Raw genomic sequence first — 25,914 nt, 5'->3', positions numbered from 1 at the left:
AACCCCCCTCATCCATTGACGAATGCATTTCGTTGTCTCTGTACTGTACACTGACAATGACAATTAAAATTGAATCTGAATCTTGAGTAAAATGTGGACGATAATTTTAAAGTTTTTGCTGGATGTTAAAAAGTAAATATGAGCAATTGACATTTAATCATTTAGAAAAAGTAGAACATACCCAACCTTTAACTTGCATTACATCCACAAATTAACATTGAATACTGCAATTTTTAAGAACTCGTTTTTAACATTAAAAAAAACCATAAAACACATTTAAAATATCCAATTCTGCTTCATTTCCCTTCACAAAGGCTTCAATTCAGTGCAACTGCAGACGGGTGTGCCTTGACCTAGTTTCGACCCCAAGATGCATTCCAAAAAAACAAAAAAGTACTAATAAAAAAAATCTTCATGTCTTGGAGAGAATGTATCCGATTCGTCATCAGTTCTTCCAATGTGGCAAAATAAAAATTAGAGAATCTAAGTTGGATTTCTTTAAAAAAAAAGAAATCACAGTGTTTGTGGCTGTGGAGAGAGAAGTGTTGCAGGCTGGCTGACAAGCAGCGCTGTCCCTACTGCTGCTGCAGCTTAGTGCTAGCAGTGCTCACATTGAATACACACACACAGCGCACTCTCAGCCTCTGCTCAGCGACCTTTCACTCCGACCCCCACAATCCTCATGTAAAACCCTTCCCGATTGGCTGCCGTCGCCAACCACCTTTAAGAGCCGAAGAAGAAGAAAATAAATCGGCCAACCATTCAAACCACTGGGAAGTTGCCCCATTGTGTGTGACAGAGCGGCCCGTATCTCTCCCCCCTCCTTCCCCTCAGTCTGTGCAGACGGCGGATGCCTGACGCCTGGCAGCGCGGGCAATGGCGATGTGGAAGTTAACACACAATTGTGCTGCTTCAACTTGAACCACTTCTCTCTCTCTCCCCATCTTGTTTGGGGACTCAATTTGACGCCACGTAAACATGGCGCGGTTTCCCAATCCTGATTCAGAATTGCCGTGAGTGAGTTGTGGGAGCCGGGAAAATCGCGGCGGGCACCGACTCATGCCGCGCGCCAAGTGTGACATTGTTGCAAATATAAATGTTGCAATCGTTTGGGGCGGCCGAGTGGGCCGACGGTACGTATTGTATTTCACCGCTGCTAGCAGAGGCGTTGAATGTGCGGAGGGAATGGAGGGCTAGTTAGTCTACCCGGAGCAGGCGGGTGGATTGTGGGATACGCACTCTGAGCAGAAGCACACAATATGTGTTGGCTCGTAAAAAAGGAGGCAGGGGATCCACAATGTAATCTCATCAGCGACATGTAATTGTTTTCCAGATCACGCCGTTCGGTCCAAAACCCGTAGCAATCGACGACAATGTCTTTCAAAGAGCTGAGACCTGAAGAGAAACCGAGGCAACACGAAGATCATGGCAAGAAACAGAGTTCAAGTGAGATTGTTTTTTCTCTCTCTCTCTCATGGTCCAGCCAGCTTAGATTCCTCTCCTTACCTCCCTCCCCTCCACTCCCCTTTTAATGTGCAACGTATTCGGTGGAAAGCCGAGTAAAAATAAATATTCTGCAGCACCGGGGCATTTTGCAATCTTGTGTGTTTTTTTCTAATTGCCATTTGCAGGTTTGATCAATGGGATGGAGCACAGCCACGCAGGAGGGAGTTCAGCAGAGAAGAAAAGTCACCATTGGCGAAGTTACAAGTTGATTATTGACCCGGCGCTGAAGAAGGGACAGCACAAACTCTACCGCTATCATGGACAACATTTCAGTCTTCCCGTGAGTATCCCTGTAGCACTTGTGTGCTCTCTCTCTCTCTGTGTCTCTCGTTGCTGGATGCTGCCATTGTTAACAATGTTGCAAGCGAGTAAAGTTACATTGTGGTTTGTCCTGTCAGGTGCTCTTAAACTGATACATCTTCAGTTTGCTACACGTTCTTCACAACTTTTTTCCCGCCCCGTTCACGTTACAGAATCCCGGTGTTCCGCCGGTTGATATCGTCAGAGACCCTCGCCTTGGACGCATGTGGACCAAAAGCAAAGAAATTGAGTTGCCTGTTCCAAAATTTAAAGTAAGTTCATGAAAATCAAGGATGTGGTCCCCACCCCCTTCACGACTTGAGCATTATTTTAAGTCAATTGCGTGCTACTCTAACGTTTTACCTTGTAATTCCAGAGCAGAGGCAAATAAATATTAAAACGTCCAATAAAAAATATCTTTTTGATGAGAGATAGAGAATACATTTGATTAAATGTGTCCCTGGTGCCGACAGATCGACGATAATTACGTTGGACCCGTACCCCCGAAGCAGGTAACGTTTGCAAAGCTGAACGACAACATTCGAGAGGGATTTCTCTTAGACATGTGCAAGAAGTATGGCGAGGTGGAAGAGGTGGAAATACTCTACAACCCCAAGAATAAAAAGCATCTGGGAATCGCGAAAGTGGTGTTCGCGACAGTGAAGGGAGCCAAAGATACAGTCCAGCACCTTAACAGCACTTCCGTAATGGGAAACATCATCCATGTGGAACTCGATACCAAAGGTGCAAGAAAGTTACTTTTTATTTACTTGAGTTCTAACCGATTGGGTGTCACTAAGGTCATGCTCATATTATCACCGAGACTGTCATGTAAATATGTAATATTGACTGATTTTAACGGCGTTTGCAAGTCACGTGTACACACAAATGCAAGTTGTTTAATGTTGCTAGGAAACAGACACTGGGACTGCTGCAATTTGTAAAATCCTCCCATCCTGTGTGTTTCGGGTAACCTGTTAGATTGATACATGAATGAATGACCGATGGTTTTATTTTGAATCGCGTTGTTTTGATTTGATATGATTCGCGACACGTTTGTTTTATAAAGTCGAGACGATTATTTAAAAAATAAATGCAACAGTCTCGTAAAATTAAGATCAATATGTTGATTCAAGACTGAGGGGTGTCGCTTGTTTTGTTTTAGTACGGAGGGGTGTCGCGTGTGTTTAGTCGGCGAGCAGCGCAGTCATGTCGGGATTTAAGTCTGTTTTTTCACTGAAGGGTCGGTAGTGATCACCATGCTGCCGTTCTCTAGGTGAACATCGGATGAGGTACTACGAGTTACTGGTCAGCGGTCATTTCACCCCGCAGACACTTCCTGTCGGTTCCGATGCCTTTTCTGACTCGTCTCCCATAATAAACAGTGAGTTTGGACAGGTATGGACCTTTTTTAAAACCAAGTTTGCAGCTAAATATATACTGCCGGTTGACAAATGGTGCGAAAATGTGTTGCTGTGACCCCAACTGTGCCATTTAATGTCACATTAATGCAATCGTTTAGACCGGGTGCAGGAAGGCAGAGAATCATGTTTTCAATGCGAGCGTATCAATGATTCTCACCAAACGCATGCGAGAATATTTAGAGTTACATTTAGTGCCAACTCTGATGTGAATCTTAGCACTGTTTAGTTGATAGATGTTTCAAATTCTTTATTGGGGCAGAGATTGACAATTAGGAACGGGACTTTCTGCTTGATTCCCACGTTGTGATGGATATAAAATGGTTCTGAAAGAATTAATGATTTATAACATGGGAATTTAGTTAAATAATTTTCAAATTTTTCCTTTAAAATGGGACATTGTCAGATTCTGTTTGTTCAGAATAAGGTGCTGAATATAAAATTATTGATACATGGTAAGAATTATTAACAATCATTTTGAGGTGTTTATTATTTTTAAATCAAACTCTTGACATGCACGTTAAGATGTTGGGGGGGGGGTTCCATTGATAGAAATGTGTGCACAGAAGGATATGCACACAATGTTTCCCACTGTATTCATGTGCGGGACCCTTCTTCAGACTGATGTGTGTGGGTGGGGGGGTAGTTTTCTTTTAGGAAGGAGATGAGGAGGAATATCTTTAGTCTGAGACCAGGTCAGTGGATATATTTAAGGCAGATAGATAGATTCTTGATTAGTACGGTGTCAGAGGTTATGGGAAGAAGGCAGGAGAATGGGGTGAGGAGGGAGAGATCGATCAATCATGATTGAATGGTGGAGTAAACCTGATGGGCCGAATGGCCTAACTCTGCTCCTATCACTAGGATTTTACGATATCCCTCTGAACCTACCATATCCATGTACCTGTCTAAATGTTTCTTAAACGTTGTGATAGTACCTGCTATCAAGGTTTCTTTTAATTTTCTGCTTTGACAGTACTGTACCTGGTAATGCATTTTTTTTTAAATGGACATTATTGATATACAGCTATCCAGACCATCGTGTCATTTTAAAAGTGATATTGAGGTAACTAACTGTGTTACTGATATCCTGCACAATTACTGTATCACAGGGAATTTCCAAATTTATTTAAAACATTTTCCCCCTACTTTTCTTAAATAATCTAGTTAACTTTTGTACACATCTAATTTGACCATTAAAGCATTAATATTAGCTCAGGAGGCAACAGGTTAAAAAAGCTTTAATGCACAATTAGCATCAAATTGTTTTGAGTTAAGTTTCTGAGGTAGCAATACTCTTCAAACTGGATTGTGTTCATAGTTAATGGGAAAGTATTAATACATGAAAAAAAAAAATTATTAAACAGAATATTTGTGACATAAGATGTCTTGCTCCAAATTGATTATGGTTAAAATATTTTCTCAGCCTTTAATCAGATAGATGGAATACATGGGTCATTGGCACAAGGTTAGTTTGGAAATTTGCTTTACTTCAGAGCCGCTGTATATCTATAACATGATGCCTGGAACTGTGTGATGGAAGTAGTTAGTGGCATTTTGGCCTCTGGTATTTCATGGGACCAACTTTGGAACCTCAAGCAGCTCTTTCATCTGATGTGGCCAATTAATAGGAGCTTGTGGTTGGAGAATACCAGGTGTCACTCTGTTAGCTGTTACTGAAGAAACTGGCAAAATATTGATGTGACCTTTTTTTTAGAAAAAAGGTGAAGCTTGTCTGCTGGAGAAATGAACATCATCAACGGCAGCTTCACAAGCTGTTATAATGTTGGAGATATTGAATGGATGTTATCCAGTCTCTCCAAAATAAGCAGTACAGCACCTGTAACGTATCTTGTGCTGACTCTCTCCAATTGAGTTAGCTTGAACCTAATAACCAGACTGCTCCTATAATATGCACAACATGCTTTTTATTTAATGACACATTTTAGTATCGGCATTGGGAATGTTTCTTATTGGGTCATGTCACAGATTTTGTAATGGGGAAAACAATATTACTAAGGTCTGAGGCTGCTCACATTTATGCCTGTTCAATATCAGTTGCAACTAAAAGTATAACATTAACAGTTTAAGCCTGAATCTGGAAAAGGTGAATAAAACTTCAAGACCATTCGCTCTCGTGATTGTGTTTAATTCTGCACACTCGCACAGACATACCTTGTGAAGGTTAATTAGCATGAAATGTTAGATCGTGCATTTATACTTTTGTATGTTGCAGTTTTGTGGACTTGTGCCAATATTTTTTTTGATTTTGTGGATGTTAAGAGTGTGTGCGCGCGTGTGTGTGGCACTAGGAAGGGGAAAATTGGCCATTGCTAATTTCTAATCCAACAACTTATTTTGGAAGTGTAGATGTAGGGTGACATAAGAGTAGGCTTGTTTCTGTTCTTTGTTTTGCTAAACCCCTAATAATCTTGGTGGAGTTACTTATTTACCTGTCAGTAATTCTGAAGTTTCATCTTGGTTCGAGTGTCGGCCTTTGAGAAATCAGAAAAGAAAAGATAAAAGTTTTAAGATTAAGATAAGAATTTAGTAAAATTTCATAGCTGCAGAGCCTATCTTATTATATTAGGTTTTATTTCACTGATGGGTAAGATTATATTACATTTTTAAATAATTATATGTATTGTGTGTGCATAATAGCATATTTACAGTTGCAAGCTGCTTTGAAAGGATATTGAGGCAAACATGATTATTCTTTATGCATATAGTTTATGTTCTCGGAGAGACTGTTTTTCTAAAGAAAAATACTTTTAAAGGCCAGCACATTTGTCCATTACATGCACACTCTATCATAATCTTAAGACCACATTAATATATTGTTGTATTTTATCAGTGCCAACAAAAGATTTGTCTTTAAAGAAGACATTTGCCTTCATCAGTCAGAGTACTGAGCATTGAAGTTGTGAGGTCACATTGCAGTTATATAAGACATTAGTGAGGCCACATTTAGAATATTATGTTCATTTTGGGCACCATGTTCTAGGAAAGATGTTGTCAAGCTGAGAAGGGTGCATTAAAGATTTACGAGGATATTGCCAGGACTTGAGGGTCTGAGCGATAGGGAGAGGTTGAGCTATTCATTGGAGTACAGGAGGATGAGGGGCGATCTTATAGAGATGTACAAAATCATGAGAGGAATAGCTTGGGAAACTGTGTAGAGTCTCTTGCCCAGAGTAGGGGAATTGAGAACCAGTGGACATGGGTTTAAGGTGAGGGGAGAGAAAGATAGGAACCTGAGGGGTAACCTTTTTACACAAAGGGTGGTGGGTGTATGGAACAAGCTGATAGTTGAGGCAGGTACTATTGCATCATTTAAGAAACATTTAGATAGGTACTTGGATAGGATTGGTGTAGAAGGATATGGGCCAAATACAGGCAGGTGGACAAGTATAGATGGGGCATGTTGGGCCGAGGAGCCAGTTTCCATGTGTATGAATGAGTCTGTCAGTATTTCATGAGATTGTAATGAATGTGAAATAATTTATTATTAATGTTGCATTTTTTAAGAAGAAAGGCTTTACTGAGATAACATAATATTTTATTCTGCAATATTTAACTAGTAAGAACAGATACAATAATTGAATCTAATAACCTATTTCTTAATTCCCTTTTATATTTGTGTTTTGTCACTTACTAATTCTAGGCAGAGCGTTAACTATTACTTAACCATGGATGTTTTTCTGTGCATCATGGAGTCTCTGAAAATGATTAGGGTCTAAGTTAGTTTTTCCCATGTTTGTTGAAAAAGTAGTCTGTTTGGTCTTGTCTCTCGTAATGGTTGTGGGAATTGCCAACTAACAATATCGAAAGTTATGTGTCAAATTTGTCATCTTTTTTCTATCTCCAGTTATATCCACTAAAATGTTGAGTGCTCCAGTTTCGTATCGCGGGTTTAGTTTTTTTAAAACCCATGTCAACCTTAACTTCTTGTCCGTGCCTTTTGATGTGAGAGAGAGCCATTGACGATTTAATAATGTTTAAACCGTCTTAAGAAAAATGTGATCACGAAGAAATAGTTACTGAAATTCGAGCAAATTCTAGGTTTGTTTGGATTTGTAAAATGGAGTCCTTGAAAGATGGCCTTGAACAGCGATCCTTTCATCTTCCCTCGGGCAAATGAATTACATCAATACAAATAACTCTCCAAAAACAACCCCCTCGCCCCTCCACCTAATACCACAAATCGCATTTTGCATTCTATGTCCTTTCTTTTTTAATGACAGTAGTTTGGCATCTCCAGTCAATATAAGATGCCAGTTTTATGGTTGTTCCTTGTTAATTAAATAATGAAAAGTTCGCAGTGGCATTGTTGCTGTATGTAGATCTTGTGCACAACTAACTGGTGTAAAGTTAATTGATTTATTCTGGGGAAGGAGTGAAAACCTACATTATCCCTGGATTAAAGAGGCAATAAGTTCCTACACTGGAATTCACAGAGACCCATACAGGAAAGTCAGATCAGTCTGAAGAGGGGTCCTGACCTGAAACATCACATATGTTCTCCAGAGATGCTGCATGATACCCACTTTGTGCCTTTTTTCTTGTATAAACCAACATCTGTAGTTCCTTGTATCCCCTTCATACTAGAAAGTACTTGATTATGGACATTGCAGGATCAAGATTAAACGCTAATTTTGGTGGCACAGTGCGCAGCAGTAGAGTTGCTGCTTTACAGCGCCAGAGACCTGGGTTCGATCCTGACAAGGGGTGCTGAGTGTACAGAGTTTGCAATTTCTCCCTGTGACAGCATTGGCTTTAGTTTAGAGATACAGCATGGAAACAGGCCCTATCGGCCCACCGGGTCCGCGCTGACCAGTGATCCCCGCACATTAACACTATCCTATGCCCACTGGGGACAATTTTTACATTTACCAAGCCAATTAACCTACAAACTTATACGTCTTTGGAGCATGGGAGGAAACCAAAGATCTTGGACAAAACCCACACAAGTCACGGGGAGAACATACAAACTCTGTACAGACAGAGCCCATAGTCGGGATTGAACCTGGGTCTCCGGCACTGCATTCGCTGTAAGGCAGCAACTCTACCGCTGCGCCACCATGCCGCCCGCTGTCTCCGGGTGCTCCAGTTTCCTCCCACATTCCAAAGACGTACAGGTTTGTAGGTTAATTGGCTTTGGTAAAATTGTAAATTGTCCCTAGAATGTAGTATTGTGCTAGTGTATGGGGTAATCACTGGTCGGCATGGACTCGCTGGGCCGAAGGGCCTGTTACTGCGCTGCATCTCTAAACTAAACTATGCCTCATCGTGATCAAATACTCACGGAAGAGATCTCACCTGGATGAGATTATGAACTGTGTTATTACAAATAGAGTAGATAGGGAGGGGAGCAAAGCTAAAGAAGGAAATGACTGATCTAAAAACCTGAACTAAGACTATAAATTAAAACAGTTTCATGCCTGCTATGTGGATTTGTTACATTTTTGGGAAATTCCAGTTAAAACCATTGATTTCTGACCGACATTTTTTTTTTAGTGTTTGAAGATACAGCCAAAATACAGGCTCTTTGGCCCATGCCAACCAACAATCACCTGTATACTAATTCTATCCTACACACTAGGAACAATTTACCAATGCCAGATGCATGCCTTTATGGGAGGAAACTGGAGCAACCGGACAAAACCCACGTGGTCACAGAGAGAGCGTACAAACTCCATACAGACAGTACCCGTAGGCACGATGGAACCTGGTTCTCTGGTGCTGTAAGGCAGCAACTCTACTGCTGCACCACTGTGCCATAATGAGTAGTTTTCTGACACTAGTGACAAGAAAAATAAGGCATCAAACTGTGGGATGGAACAGTGGCAGAGATTAGTACTGCTGCCTCGCACCTCCAGTGAACTGGACTGTCAATGAACTTGGGCGCTGAATATGTTGATTATGCATGTGACGGCATGGGTTTCCCCTTGTGTGCTCTAGTTTCCTCTCGGACCTAGTTGGTCAACTAAGTGCTGCAAATTGCCTTTTGTTTAGGTGGGTGGCTGGATAATTTGCAGGGTTATCACTGGGTAATAGTGTGGGGAGTTGCTGAGGATGCAAGAAAGGGGGGACAAATAGGATTTGCATTAATCAGTGCTTAGTGTTTGGCACAAACATGGTGGGTAGAAGAGCGGAGTTTCTATGACTCAATATTTTGGAAAAGTTGTACTCTGTTCTTTGGGTAATTATGTGCAAAAAGATCAGCTATTTGGAGTTGGATCGATTTTTCAATGAATGTAATGAGCTGAGTAGATAAGTTTGGATCTTTGATTGCTATGAATGTCCATTAATAGATAAGGAAATGAGCATTAACATGAAACAGAATGAACATTTGAAGCAATGTTCCTACAAACTTTCTCATTGAGTGCAGTAGTGGTGTTTGGTAATTAGATTTAAATCTCAGGAATTTCCTCAGGAATGTGATTTAGTTTCACTTTCAAGAATCATGAAAATAGAACATTTGTAGAAATATATCTAATGAAGCTTGAGATTTTATTCACAGTTGATTCATATTTAAAACTAAATATTTAACAGAAAACATTTAAGATTTTGGGGTTTCTGCGGTTCCTACCTTGCATTTTCAATTATTATTTTTTAAAGCATTTCATTTAATCAATCTAATTTATTTATTGGCAGTTTCATTAGGAAGTTGACTTGGAAACGTAGCAGATTTATATGTGGATTTTTCTAATGTGTAAATAGTTTAAAAACAAATACTCTATGGTTGGCCATAGTTGAGCATAAGTTCACATTTCAAATTTCCTGCAGTGCTAATTTTTATTGTAGCCAGGCTAGTTGGTGGGAGTTTGGGGGAAGTCATAAATCCACAGCAAATTAAGGTGCAGAAGAAGACCATGTGTCCATGCCAGATGGTGTTGAGTTGATCAACGTGTTGCCTGGTTTGTTTTACTGACCAATTACAAATCTCTATCACCATTATTATGGGCATTGGCTTTTAATTCATCAGAAATCATTAAATAGGTGATAAGCCCGTTATAATAGATTTGCCACATTACACTTTGGAAGGGCAGGTGTTGATTCTGCCTGACAGTATTGGCCCTGTTCTTTGTAGGTTCTTTGTAAGAGCTATAGGTCTCTAAACCACCAGCAACAGGATATCAAAAGCTCTGGCAACGCTACCTGTTGGACGTCTTCTAAGACCCACCTTTGGAGTGGCTGTAGCTATGGCAAGAGGGGCAAAGTTTAAAGGACATGTGGGAAGAACTTTTTAAGTTGGAATGTACAGCCAGAGATTGTGATGGAGGCAGATACCATAGTGGGTTTGAGGATTTTGGAAGACAGGTGGATATGCAGGGAATGGTGGGATATGGATCAGCCTTTATCTCGGCATCATGTTCAACATGGACATTGTGGGCTGAAGGGCCGGTTCTTATACGCTACTTTTCAATGTTCTATGTCTTTGATTTAGCTACTTTATTAAGTAATGAAGTGAATAATCATTCAATTGATTTCCAGCATGGGCCTATTATGTTGCATTTGGGGGAGAAAAATATTAATATAGGTCCAGGTCCACTGCAGATTTTCCGGCAGCTGGTGGTCTGGCCTCTCCTTTAACCTGGACAAATTCCACCCCCAGATGTCCTGCTAAAAATGTGGTACATAGGCCACGTGAGGCGGCCGATCTCGGCCTCATCCTCATCGGACCTCTGTGGCCGATAAACTGGTTGAATTTGGAGGTTGCAGCCGGGGCTCTGGAACTCTGGCCCAGCCAGAGCTGGCAAATCCGTTCCCATAGCCGACATCCGTGGCTGACTTTACGGGCCGCTATCTCAGCCACCACCTCTGTTGGTCCGGAAAAACGGATAATATGGCAATGCTCTGAAACCAAGGGTGCCGGAAAATTGGTGGTGGGCCTGTACAAGTAATTTAAAGCTTTTTTTATTTTTTAAAGAGTAATCAATTTCATCATATTTATTCAATTGCACCATAATGTGTGAATTTGTTAAGTTGTTAGTTCAGAAAGTTGTTGAGGTCAAAACATTCATTTGTTTTCTCGTTGCCGTAGGTCAATGATCTCCAGAAGCCTCGAACTGGTGAAAATTTCCTTCCCATGGGACCGTGTTTAACCCCCAACAGTAGCACCCCCTTTTCCCACGATACTGCTTATTCCAGTTGTCACCAAGACACACCGAATTCGTACAGCCAGTATACGCCGCAGTCATCCCAAGGCACGCCACATACCCCACGGATGGGAACTCCTTACTCCCAGGATTCCAGCTATTCCAGTCGGCAGAGCACGCCAGCCTATTCATACTCGCAAGAATGCGGGTACAAGTCTAGGAGACCGGAATCTAATTATCAAGATTCCTTCAGGAGACTGGGACACCACTACTCGCATAACACGGGAACGTATCGAGGTGCTGAGCTTCCGGTTAACACCTACAAGTCGGCTCGTTCAGAGAGTGGATGCTACTCTCACAACCCTTCAGCCAGCCAGTCCGGGACAAACTATCAGTCAGCCTTTTCTCCCTACCAGAGCGTGCACTCTGCCCAACCAGTGTTTTCCCGTACTTTGGATCAGCACCATGGTCAGGGGTCCAGAGACCATGATTACAGGAGACCTGGGTTACCGTCCGATGCTTTCGGGCACAATAATACCAACATGGACACTGCGCCCGCCAAGGAAAAAGCAGAAGATCCGGTTCCACCTGTGGAAAGCACCGTCTCAAACGATCAAACTCCTGCTGCCTCGACCAAATCTCCAGAAAGGGCCGTGACTCCTGAACCCGTTACACCTGAATCAGCAGGTAGCTCCATTCAACTCAACAGTTTGGATTCTCGTATTGAGATGCTTTTGAAAGAGCAACGGACAAAGCTTCCCTTCTTTGACCAAGAATCGGATATTGACATCAAAATGGAGCACAGTCCCATATCTTCCTCTTCCTCTCAGCTTTCTCCGTTGCCACTTCCAGGGTCAAACACTCATTTACTTCAGCAAGGTCCTACTTCGTCCTCGCGGCCATCCAGCACTGGCCTAGAGGACGTCAGTCCGACTCCTCTTCCAGACTCCGACGACGAGGATCCTGTTTTTGAAGCTGTTCAACAGAACCAAAGCTCACGGTCAACGTCGGAGGCCAGTATGACACCCGTTGACCAGTCTAGTCAGATGAGTAGGTTTTCCACATCGTCAGACAGTAGGACTCCTGCAGTTAAAACAGAGAGCTGTGAACCCAACAAAGATGCCGTTGAACCTGCGCCTGTTCCAGATGCACTGGAAGAAGTAAGTAAACCACTTTTGCTGCATAAGTTTGCATTGTGTTAGAACTATTGTACAGCGGAACAGAGAACAAGCTATTTAGTATTGGATTCCTGGTTGTTTTTGTGAGGTATTCTTGAATTTGATCCTAATTTTGTTGATGATGTCAATTTATGGTCCAAATGGAACATATTGCAGTAGCCGTGCTTTATAGTATTATAAATGTGGTGTCTTGTCTGTGTTTTTGATTTACAGTGGCAGCTGCCTTAGCCAAAAGGGAAAGGACTTGTTAATCCTAGAAATCCTGGTTAAATGTGATACAGCAGACATTGGCATTGCTTTCCAATGAGTTCAGTCTGGGGCATAATGTGTCTGGAGTTCCACTAACCTGCTGGTGTTCAGATCCTTTCTGTTTGTGCTGACCTTTTTAACAAGAATTAATCCATTAGTTCCACTCTTTTGGGCACTTCTCACTGACACTTTGTGCCAGGTTTTTCATAATTCATTTTTCACAAATACTGTAGCTCTATTCCAAATTATTTCCTAATGTAAAAATCCTTGTAGTCTTTCTTCAGACGTAGGAACTTAATTGCAAGTTTCAGTCTTGTTTCCTTCTATCTGTCAGTCCACTATCACCACTCTCTGGGCATTCTTAATGTGAATTATTCTGCATTCCTCATTCAATATCCCATATTTTTGCCATTCTTTCAACCTACTCAGTAACCTGGACACATTCTTTCCACTATTTATAATCCAAATTGGCACACTTGAAAAGTTAAGTTGTTCTTTCATTGTTCATATCATCAATCACTTTAAAAAAATCTCATGGATATCAATTTATCCTTGGTGCCCCATGCTAAGGGCATCATTTGGAAATTGATCCGAGTCATATTACTGTTGAAATTTAACAGCATCAAAGTTGTTGTAATTGCTAAACTTAAAGATTTATAGATCTCTGGGCATTATATATATATTGTCAACAGATTTATCATGCTTTGTAAATTCTGAAAGAGTGAGATTCCATAACATGAATGGCTGTATTGTGAGGATACTATTTCTTATTTATCAATTATCGTATTTCCTCTACGATCCTTCAGAGGTCCCAAGTATTCTTTCTCTCTTTGATTTTATTGTCATTGTTTCCTACCATGGTTTGAGAAGCCACCTTGTCTCAGCACCATAACTCAATGTAATGGAAGGGGTGGCGTGGAATTGAGTGATTGAAAGATCTAGAATGCAGGCCCTTCGGCCCATGTCGACTGTCCATCGCCCGTTCACAGTAGTTCTATGTTATCCCACTCCATGAACATTAGGAGCAATTTACAGTGGCCAATTAACCTACAATCATACACGTCTTTGAGCTGCGTTAGGAACCGGAGTAACTGGAGAAAACCCACGCGGTCACTGGGAGAACAAAAACTCCATACGGCCAGCACCCGAGGTCAGGATTGAACCCGGGTGTCTGTGCTGCAAGGCAGTTACTCTGCTGTGAATTGAGCCTGCACTTCATCCTCGTTTACCTACTCTGTTTGTGTTTCAATGAGCTGAAGAGGTTGAAATGGGCTCTGGTCAACTTCAACAGGATTTTCTGAATATTTCTTTTAGTTTTGTTCAGTGGGTAACCGTGATAACATAACAGAGTGACTACAGAGGCACACAGTTGGTCGCCGGTGAGGTTATTCTGTAGACTGAAGGTAATTGCAGGATTCAGTATTCCCTCAGGAGCAATAAACACCTTTCCTCTGAAGATAGAAACAAAATGCTGGAGTAACTCAGCGGATCTTCGGTATAAACCAGCATCTGCAGTTCCTTCCTAAACACGTTTACTCCTAAGATAATGGAGGCTGGAGATTAATGTTGTTTGCTAATGGCCCTGTCCCACTGTACGAGCTAATTCAAGAGCTCTCCCGAGTTTAAAAAAAAATCAAACTCGTGGTAAGCACGTAGAATGTACGTAGCGGGTACGTCGGAGCTCGGGACGTCTCTTAGCGGCTCGTAACGTTAACGGCAGATACCGTAATTCTCCGAGTTCGAATCCGGGGAAACTCGGGAGAACTCTTGAATTACCTTTTACAGTCGGACAGGCCCATAAGAATTCTTCAACAGGATCCTTCACTTTAAACCTTGTTGTAATTAAAATCTCCCCTAATGCAAGTCAGATTTCCTTAAATATTTAACTCTTGAACAGTATGATGAAACGTGTAGGGAAGTCAGTAACTGCAACAAATAAGTTAAACTTGAATCATAACTTTAAGTTTTAATTTGGAGGATGTTGATGTTGAGATTCTTTTGGGTTTCTGTTATTTATCTAGTTTAGCCGTGTGGGAACAGGCCCTCCAACCCTCCAAGTCCATGCTGACCAATAGAATACTAGTTTTATCCTACACACTAGGGATAGTGTTACAATTTACAGCAGCTTATTAACATTAGCTTATAAACATGCTCGCCTTTGGAATGTGGGAGGAAACTGGAGCACCCGGAGAAAGCCCCTGCGGTCACAGGGAGAACATTACAGACTCCATACAGATAGCACCCATAGTCCGGATCGAACTATGTCTGTCACTGGTGCTGTAAGGCAGTAACTCCACCGCTGCGCCACCTTGCCACCATTAGGACATGGGAACCCATCTAAGCTTTTTCAAGGCTCCTGTATTACAATCTTCATTGCAACCCTTTCTATAGGAATTCAGTCTCGGTTGAACACTATCAGATTTTTCCGATTTCAATCCTAAATAGTGCCCTTGCTTCATTTCCAATGGACTTTTCACTGAGGAAATGGGGAGATAAACAACGTCTATTGTCTATCTCCCCCATTTCCTCAGAGTGAAAAGTCCCATTGGAAATGAGGCAATTTGATCTCTCTCTAACTCTGGTCCTGTTTCAGATTTACTCCCTTCTGTCATCCATCTGAGCTTGGGGATATTAGAACTTTTTTTTTTTTTTTTAAGCATTTTGGGAGAAGGTGTGTTAGGCAAAATGAATGATCGGGTCAACCAAGTGTCTGTATGTGTTAACTTTTCTTCAAATAGTTTTATCCACGATGGGTTACAGGGCGGAGGCAGGTCCTGGTCGGTGCTGATGATTGTCCTTAGTCATGACATAGAATGAACACAACATACAACATAATGGTGCAGCTGGTAGAGCTGCTTCCTTACAGCACCAGAGACGCAGGTTCAATCCTGACCCCTGGTGCTGTCAGTGTTGAGTTTATTGACTAATTACATGAAGGGAGGGTGGTTGTGTGGGGGGAGGAGATATAGTGTATCATTTGAGCCAGGAAACGCATAGAAACATGTCAGACATGAAAAAGATATTGAGGGGTAGGCCATTTAGGACTTAGAATTCTAACCTTTTCACCCAGAGAGTTGGGAATCTGTGGAATTCTCTGCCACAGAAGACAGTGGAGAATTCACGGGATGTTTTCAAGAGAGAGATAGATATAGCTCTCAGGGCTAATGGAATCAAGGGATATAGGGAGAAAAAAGGAATGGGGTGCTGATTTTGGATAATCAGCCATGATCATATTGGATGGCAGTGCTGGCTCGAAGGGCCGAATGGCCTACTCCTGCACCTATTTTCTATGTTTCTAGGTCATTTGCAGCAGGGAATGCTGCACTTTCTTGAGCTTGAGGGAAGGGGAAAAATAATTTGGATTTTCTAATTGGTATTGGCGGCCAATTAATCTACAAGCTAGCATGACTGGATTGTGGGAGGAAACCGGAGCACCCGGAAAACCTCACGCGGTCACAGAGGGAACGTACAAACTTGACAGCACCCATAGTCAAGATTGAACCTGGGTCTCTGGTGCTACACCACTGTGTTGCCCCAGACTACCAAACTCAAAATCAGAAGTAGGTAGTTTGTGGGTCGAGGCACACAGTTGGTTGCCAGTGAGGTTACTCTGTAGACTGAAGGTAATTGCAGGATCTCTGGAGGAAAGGAATAGGTGACGTTTTGGTTCAAGACCTTTCCTCAGACTGAGAGTCAGGGAAGAGGGAAAATAAAGGCATGAAAAGGTACAGAACAAATCGGAGCTAGCACCGATGACTCAAGAAAGGTAGAGCCCACAATGATCCATTGTTGGCTGTGGAAGATGTGATAACGAAGGGGTACAAACAGTAAACTAGCAAGACTTCCACAGCCAACAATGGACCATTTCTTGAGTCACACAGGAGCATTGAGTAGCAAGGATACATCAATCATTTGAATAATTGTGGACGCAGCCTCGACCACACAAACCAACTTCTCTTCCATTGACTTCATCTACACTTCACGCTGCCTCGGCAAGGCCACCAGCTTAATCACCCTGGTCACCCCCTCTTCTCCCTCACCCATCGGGCAAGAGGTACAGCAGTGTGTAAACACATACCTCCAAATTCGGGGACAATTTTTCCCCCAGCTGTTATCAGGCAATTGAACCATCCTATCAACAACTAGAGTGCAACGTGAGCTACCATCTACCTCATTGAAGACCCTCGGACTATCTTTAATCAGACTTTACTGGACTTTATTTTGCACTAAATGTTATTCCCTTGGATAATGTATCTGTACACTGTAACATAGAAACATAGAAAATAGGTGCAGGAGTAAGCCATTCGGCCCTTCGAGCCTGCACCGCCATTCAATATGATCATGGCTGATCATCCAACTCAGTATCCTGTTCCTGCCTTCTCTCCATAACCCCTGATCCCTTTAGCGACAAGGGCCACATCTAACTCCCTCTTAAATATAGCCAATGAACTGGCCTCAACTACCTTCTGTGGCAGAGAATTCCAGAGATTCACCACTCTCTGTGTGAAAAAAGTTTTTCTCATCTCGGTCCTAAAGGATTTCCCCCTTATCCTTAAACTATGACCTCTTGTTCTGGACTTCCCCAACATCGGGAACAATCTTCCTGCATCTAGCCTGTCCAACCCCTTAAGAATTTTGTAAGTTTCTATAAGATCCCCCCTCAATCTTCTAAATTCTAGCGAGTACAAACCGAGTCTATCCAGTCTTTCTTCATATGAAAGTCCTGACATCCCAGGAATCAGTCTGGTGAACATTCTCTGCACTCCCTCTATGGCAACAATGTCCTTCCTCAGATTAGGAGACCAAAACTGTACGCAATACTCCAGGTGTGGTTTCACCAAGACCCTGTACAACTGCAGTAGAACCTCCCTGCTCCTATACTCAAATCCTTTTGCTATGAATGCTAACATACCATTCGCAAATGTAGATGGCTTCATTGTAATGTGTAATCTTTCGACTGACTGGTTAGCACGCAACAAAAGCTTGTCACTGTACACATGACAATAAATTAAACTAGACTAAACTAAACTACCATTAGCATTTTCAGTCATCATATTGTTGAATATTCGTGATTTGTCCTGTCTGGAAAATATAGCAACACAATTCAGAATGGACAGAAAACAATCCTTCAGAGGCCAGACTCTCATTGAGTAACCTAAAATACGTAGATCATTTATTTTAATCTAACTGTGTAGTGTCACTGATGCTGCATTATTAAATGTCAAGAAACTGGACCAAGTAATTCAAAAATCTGTTTTATACATATATATCTGCTTATAAGGAAGTTTTATATGTGCTCTGACCATGTGAAGTGTTCCCTGTTCAGAATCTACATCACACCGTTATATACTGCTCAATTGTGGTCTAAGTATAAGAAAAAGAGTATGCAGAGGCTTAAGGTAGCATACAATGATGCAATGAGGTTGCTACTTCGAGTCCCTAGGTGGCATAGTGCCAGTCAATTGTTTGTGTCCACTAGGGTGCCAACCTGTGAGGCACTCTTAAGACAGCTGATGTTTAGTTTTATGTGTCGCCTGGACAAGTCGGAGAACCACATAATTGAAGCCTTAGTCAGCCCTCTGAAAAGCTGCTATAGATTCACTTCTAGGCTAAGATGGCATTGGTGCAATAGCTTATATATATTTTAGGCTAATATGCAATTTCTTAATGTATCTTTGTAATTCTTTGTACTGTTTGATGTGTATATGGACCTGTGTCTGAAATAAAGCTTTAATAATAATAATAATAATACAATATATCTGGATTGATTAGTGGTCCAAGCGTGATCCCCGCTTTCCCTTTTTCGTAACACGGACATATTTGGTGATGTAATCTGGTGGGCAGCTCTGATTTCTGTATTTTAACATCTAATTTCTGCCTGTGAAGGAATAACCTGTGGCCTGCGATTATATCTTGAAAAAACAAAGGGTAAGCTCTGTAGCAGATTGGCTGAGAGACTTGACTTATGCAGTCCGTGTTGTTGTATAGATCAGTGACTCCAGTCTGCATTTGTCAGAGGCAGTTTAGAATTTAATACCATATCTCTTGTATCATTGCACAATTCGTGGCACAGCTGGTTAGAGCTGCTGCTGCCTCACAGTGTTCGAGACCCCGGTTCGATCCAAGCCTCGGGTGCTGACGTGTGGTGATTGCAAGTTCTCCCTTCACAGGTGTGATTCCTTCCACATCAAAAGGTGTGCGGGTTTGTAGGTTAATGTGAAATTGTCCCTCATGTGGAGAGAGTGGATGAGAAAGTTGGATAGTATAGAACTAGTGTGGACAGGTGGTTGATGGTCGACATGGACTCGGTGGGCCGAAGGGCCTGTTTCCATGTTGTATGTTTAAACTGTAAACTCTCGAATACCTGGTGTGAACTCAAGCAGCATGATGGTCCATGCCTGGCAGTGGCACTGGACCCAACGTGGCAGCTTCTTAGCAATACGTTGGTTGGGGTGTACTTTGACCAAGCCCATTGAAGATACATGTTTTTACCTCGCACATTCTCCCCCATAAATAGCATCCCGACTATAAATATTTTCCCTCGCCATCATGGCAGCCTGTCCTGCAGCTGTTTCATGGCAGCCATGAAGAGATGTTCTTCACTGCTCTGACAACCTTCCCTGTCTCCTGGACTCCTGCTGGCAACTGCCATTGGGAAGTGTGCAACAAACGGGAATCTGATTGGAAAATCACTAAGAATTTCTATTAACCTCCTCTATTGTTGTGCTAATGGTTTAAACCCTTTGTCATGTGCTGCCCAATTGAATACACTTGCACCTGTTAGTGCACCAATGAAGGATACACTGCAATTCCCAGGCATTTTGCGCATCCCGCACTGTCTGGCTTGCTAATTTTGAAGATCAACTGGAAGGATTTTATGGTTATCAATCCATACCATTTTTTTAAATCACATAATATTTAACCCAAATAAAGACACAAAGTACTGGAGTAAACCAGCACATCAGACAGCAATCCTGGAGGACATAGATAGACGACACTTCAGGTTGGGATACTATTTATGTTCTCTAGCGCTGCTGACATATTCATTTCACTTGCACTTATGTGCAATGTGACAAATAAACCGTATTGTATTGTGTAGAGAAGCTGCCTGACCTGCTGAGTAATACTCCACTGCCTTTCTCTTTTTGTAAACTAGCATCTGCAGTTCCTTGTTTAATATTAAACTCATCAAACGTTTCCGTTTCTCTTTTACCTTGTGTATTTTTAAAATAAATACACATGGGTAAAGACGGCTATCTGTTCAAAATATAATATGGAAATAATATATCTTCCTTCCTTGGCTACAGCTTGTAGTCTTCCTGTGAGTCTCCTCTGGAATGAATGCCAAAACACATTTAAATATCCCCTGTTAAACATAAGTAAATACAATGCAGTTGCTTGTGTTCAGTGGAGCCTTTTAAATATCACACTTTGAAATATGCACCGTGTTCTTGATAACCCTTCAGTATATTTATTACCGTTCATTACTGCTAATAAGTTGTTTTTTTCTCATTAGTAGTTTTTTTCTAGTAGTTTGAGATTGTACTTAATTCTAGTATGTTTTTCTTTTTGAGACACATTTCTTCTGCAACAACATTTTGTGTGTTTCACAGTAGTAGTTTAAAGTTGCAGCATGGAAACGGGCCCTTCAGCCCATCGAGTGCATGCCCACACTAGTTCTATGTTCCACTTTCTCATCCATTCCCAATATACTAAGGGCAATTTACAGAGGCCAATTACCCTGCAAATCCATACATCTTTCGGATGTGGGAGTAATCTGGAGCACCTGGGGAAACCCACACGGTTGCAGGGAGAACATGCAAACTCCACACAGAAAGCATGTGAAGTCTAGTCTCTTGGTGCTGTGATACAGCAGTTCTACCAGCTGTGTCACCTTTACGTAGATAGACACAAAAAGCTGATAGAACTGCTCAGTGTGAAGAAGGGTCTCGACCCGAAACATCACCCTTCCTTCTCGCCAGAGATGCTGCCTGTCCCGCTGAGTTACTCCAGATTTTTGTGTCTATCTACGGTTTAAACCAGCATCTGCATTTCCTCCCTACCCTATCATAGTCAATTTAAGGTGGATTTCAAATACACACATAGATATAAAAATTACTGTTCCAAAATTGTATATTTTGAGTTTTAAAAACGCATCTAATGAATGGACCTGGAAACGGACTATTTGACGCAACACATTCACACTGACCATCAAACATCCACTTGCACTAATCCTACTTTGCCTCTCCAGACTGCCAATTTCCAATGAATTCTTTTTTTGTGAGATAATTTCAGTTAGAAATCCTTGAAAGATTGGTATACAGTCCAATGAAATGACCTTGAAAATAAAGAATTACTGGTAATACATGTAAATTACACAATCAGTCAAGTCTGCTGAGAAAAAGCTTATTTTGTCTGCTTCCACTGTTTTGTGCCTGCATCCTTTCCTCTCACATTTCGCTGAAATTCTTACTCTTGTCCTGATGCATTTTTTAATGGCTGCGTTGACTTTAGTTCACCCAAAAATTCACCCGCAGAGGCAGACTGTGACACGTTCAAGTCAAGTCACATTTATTGTCACATGCACCAATTGATACAGTGAGATTTGAATTACCGTACAGCCATACAAATAACAGCGGTGGAGTTGCTGCCTTACAGCGTCGGAGGCCTTCGATAGCACCTGACTGCAAGTGCTGTATGTACGGAGTTCCCGTGACCGTGTGGGTTTTCTCCAGGCGCTCCACTTTCTCCATGTGCTCCACTTTCCTCCCCCACTCCAAAGACATAGAGGTTCATATGTTCATCTTCGGTAAAATTGCAAATTGTCCGTGGTAGGTAGGATAGTGCTAGTGTACGGGGATCGATGGGCCGAAGGGTCTGTTTCTGTGCTTTATCTCTAAACTCAATTAAATAAAGCCGCTTACTCCACTCTTGCCACATTGTCTTTTCCTGAAACATAGAAACGTGAATTTCAAAATGTTTTATTTCTGTGTTCCAAATATTTCTATGGCCTCTACAAAATTGTGTTAGTTTTCCTCCTAACTGAGCAAGTATTTTAATATAAGATAAATGTGTTTTCTTTTTTAAAAATCCACCCCCGATAGCTGTTTAAACATTCCAGCTGTCTGCACTGTCACTCTGCTGACAATTTAAATCTCTCCTTGTGCTTTCAAAATCTTAAATTGTCCTTTCTTTCCGCCCCCCTGGATTTGGTTGCTAACTCAGTATCTTTATTTTGATCACCGACTTCATCAACTCCAATGCCCTACCCGACCGAGCCTCCAACCTCATTGTTCCCCAGCCCCGCACGGCCCGATTTTACCTTCTCCCCAAAATCCACAAACCTTACTGTCCCAGTAGACCCATTGTCTCTGCCTGTTCGTGCCCCACCGAACTCATTTCCAAATACCTTGACTCCATCCTATCCCCATTGGTTAAATCCCTCCCTACCTATGTCCAAGACACCTCAGACACTCTCCGTCATCTCCGCGAATTCCATTCTCTAGGCCTTCACCCCCTCATCTTCACCATGGACGTCCAGTCACTCTACACCTCCATCCCCCACCAGGATGGTCTCAAAGCACTCCGGTTCTTCCTCGACCAGAGAAGCAACCTATACCTGGCCACTGACACTCTCCTCCGCCTAGCGGAGCTGGTCCTTACCCTCAATAACTTCACGTTCGACTCGTCCCATTTCCTCCAAATACAAGGCGTAGCTATGGGCACACGCATGGGCCCCAGCTATGCCTGCCTATTTGTCGGTTACGTCGAGCAATCCTTGTTCAATACATACCAGGGCCCCATCCCCGACCTCTACCTCCGCTACATCGACGACTGCTTTGGTGCCACCTCCTGCACCCGCACACAACTGACTGACTTCATCCACTTCACCACTAACTTCCATCCGGCACTCAAATACACCTGGACCATTTCCGACACTTCCCTACCATTCCTTGACCTCACTATCTCCATTGCAGGTGATAGACATCTGACCGACATCCACTATAAACCTACTGACTCCCATGGCTATCTGGACTACACTTCTTCCCACCCTGCTTCCTGTAAGGACTCCATCCCCTACTCCCAATTCCTCCGTCTACGCCGCATCTGCTCCACGGATGAGGCGTTCCACACCAGGACATCTGAAATGTCCTCATTATTCAGGGAACGGGGGTTCCCCTCCTCCACCATAGATGAGGCTCGCACCAGGGTCTCTTCCATACCCCGCAACACTGCTCTCTGTCCCCATCCCCCCCCCACTCGCAACAAGGGCAGAGTCCCCCTAGTCCTCACCTTTCACCCCACCAGCCGTCACATACAAAAAGTAATCCTCCGTCAGTTTCATCACCTCCAACGTGACCCCACCACTCGCCACATCTTCCCATCTCCCCCCATGTCTGCCTTCCGCAAAGACCGCTCCCTCCATAACTCCCTTGTCAATTCTTCCCTTCCCTCTCGTACCACCCCCTCCCCGGGCACTTTCCCTTGCAACCGCAAGGGATGCAACACTTGTCCCTTTACCTCCCCCCTCGACTCCGTTCAAGGACCCAAGCAGTTGTTCCAGGTGCGACAGAGGTTTACCTGCATCTCCTCCAACCTCATCTATTGCATCCGCTGCTCTAGATGTCAGCTGATCTATATCGGTGAGACAAAGCAGAGGTTGAGCGATCGTTTCGCCGAACACCTCCGCTCGGTCCGCAATATCCAAGCTGACCTCCCGGTGGCTCAGCACTTGAACTCCCCCTCCCACTCCGTCTCCGATCTCTCTGTCCTGGGTCTCCTCCATGGCCACAGCGAACAGCACCGGAAATTGGAGGAACAGCATGGGGAGTCTGCATCATATTCCACTTGGGGAGTCTGCATCCTGGGGGCATGAACATCGAATTGTCCCAATTTTGTTAGTCCTTGCTATCTCCTCCCCTTCCTCAGTCCCCCTGCTGTCTCCTCCCATCCCCCAGCCTTCGGGCTCCTCCTTTTTCCTTTCTTGTCCCCGTGCCCCCCCTACCCCCAATCAGTCTGAAGAAGGGTTTCGGCCAGAAACGTTGCCTATTTCCTTCGCTCCATAGATGCTGCTGCACCCGCTGAGTTTCTCCAGCTTTTTTTGTGTACCTTCTTTATTTTGATATTCCATTCTTGAATTTTTTTTACCACGTCTAAGTCTTTCTGAATTATGGTCTTATTCTATGTGCGGAGTTTGATGTAAATAGTTTTCCATATGAATAGATCCTTCAGTGTCACAAACTTATGCAGAGAGATCATCCTCGTATAGAATTTGCTTTGCAAATCTTGTTGATGGAGACGTAACAAGTTAGCTGACTTCTTGCAAAAGTTTTCAGAATTTGTTATCTTTATTCAAATAAAATTGGTAGCTGTAGGGATAAAACTGAAAATAATGTAAATAAGATCGTTCTTGCCTTCTACACTTGCCTTCTCACTTCTCAAATTTTGCAGAACTATGTTGCAAGTATGCATGCTTTCTTGTTATTATGCAACCCTGGTTGAATCCGCAGTAACGTGCTAAAACTTGCATTCCACATTCATCTCTTATTAAACCCCTAACACGTAGCTCGTGATAGGAAGGTCGAATTTTATTTAAAAACACAAAAGTACTAGAAGAACTTAGCAGGTCAGATGGCATTCGGGGAGTGAATGGACGGGTGACATTTTGGGCAGGGACACTTCAAACTTCAGACGTCTTGAGGTCGAAGAAAGGTCCTTACTCTAAGCGTCCCCGTCTATTGTATTGCCTTCCTAGATGCTGCATGACCAGCTGGGTTCCTGCACCACTTTGTTTTTTGCTCAGGATTCCAGCATCTGCAGCCTCCTGTGCCTCTACTATATTTTTTCTCTCTAACCCAAAAATGTCAATTTCCTTTGCTTTGTGGAATGAATTACTTTCTTTCTGTCTGATGTAAGTGCTTTAGTAATAGTTATTCCACTCTATATACATATGGCCTTGTTATGTAACTGTTCTAGGGATGAGCGTTGGGGCAGGGATGAGGCATCTGCCATGTTTTGACGGTAGGACAACTGCAGTAGAACAATGTTGTGTGGGAGGCTGGAGTTAATGTGCGCCATCACCAGTCTCTCGAAGCACTTCATGAAGTGCTATGTCAGAGCCACTATGGTGGCAAATAAGACAAGGTGCTGTGCTTTTCTTGGGCTTTGGGATGATAATTGTCCTGTGATTCAGAAGACCTTCTTATTGATTAAAAAAGACTGCTTTAAGACATGCCACTTTCCATTACGAGATTATGACCTGCGATGTACATAAAATTGATTTCACTGTCACATATATTTTCAAGACATTATTTTCTTGTCCTAGCCAATCGAATCCGGCATAAAGGTGTATGAACTATGATCGTAAATTGATTTGCCTGGTCAACTTACAAGACACAAGATAGATTTATTCATCACATGTGCCAGATGGCACAGTGAAATGAAATTCCCATACAGCCATACAATTTAAAAAAAAAAGGGACACAACACACTATAGGGTTTGACATAAAACATCCCCACACAGCAAAATCAAAGTTCCCCACTATGTGGGAAGGCACCAAAGTCAGTCTCTTCCTCCACTGTTCCTCGTGGTCAGGGCCTCCCCGTGCCCTCCGCAGTTGCCGCTATGGGCGGCCCGATGTTCAGGACCGCTCGCCGGGGTGTTGTAAGTCCGACGTCGGGGCTGCGGGACGTCCTCAGCGGCGTGGACACCAGAGTCGGCCCCCTCCTACCGGAGTCGGCGGCTTCCAAAGTCCGCAGGTCGCCCCGGGTGGAGACTGCTGCTGTAGACCCTCTGCAAGGCGCCCCAGGACTCCACGATGTTGTTCAGCGCCGCCCGCGTTGGAAGCTCTCCTCACCAGAGCTCCACGATGTTGGAGCAACGGCTCAACGCTTCGGAGCTCCAACCGGCGACCCAGGTAGGCATCGCACGCTCTGCGGTGACTCCAGCACTGCGCCGCCACTGTAGCAGCCCTGGTCCGGTTCCCGGTCCCCGGCAGGAAAGGCCGCTCCGATCCAGCTGGCAGGCCGCGAGGTGGGGGGCGAGGACGCGACTCGGAGAAATAGTCGCGTCCCCGCCAGGAAGAGACTGGAAAACGGTTTCCCCCTTACCCTACCCCCCTCCCCCACATAAAAAGTAAAAGTTTCCCCCTAAAACAG

At 43.0% G+C, this 25,914-nt stretch overlaps 1 protein-coding gene across 1 annotated transcript in view; it reads left to right on the top strand.

The window, feature by feature from the left end:
- The first annotated feature begins 1,162 nt into the window (after positions 1–1,162).
- LOC129709397 (histone-lysine N-methyltransferase SETD1B-like) overlaps positions 1,163–25,914 on the top strand; it is a 96,222-nt gene continuing 71,470 nt past the window's right edge. Inside the window, 6 exon segments of the mRNA XM_055655724.1 lie at positions 1,163–1,446; positions 1,632–1,786; positions 1,980–2,078; positions 2,280–2,550; positions 3,083–3,204; positions 11,275–12,489. Of these exon segments, the coding sequence (XP_055511699.1) occupies positions 1,374–1,446; positions 1,632–1,786; positions 1,980–2,078; positions 2,280–2,550; positions 3,083–3,204; positions 11,275–12,489 (1,935 nt within the window). The 5' untranslated portion in view covers positions 1,163–1,373.

This window comes from Leucoraja erinacea, chromosome 25, assembly GCF_028641065.1.
Source record: "Leucoraja erinacea ecotype New England chromosome 25, Leri_hhj_1, whole genome shotgun sequence".
Taxonomy (NCBI): Eukaryota; Metazoa; Chordata; class Chondrichthyes; order Rajiformes; family Rajidae; genus Leucoraja; species Leucoraja erinaceus.
The sequence above is the reverse complement of the archived record's forward strand: the minus strand, read 5'-3'. Positions and strand labels throughout refer to the sequence as shown.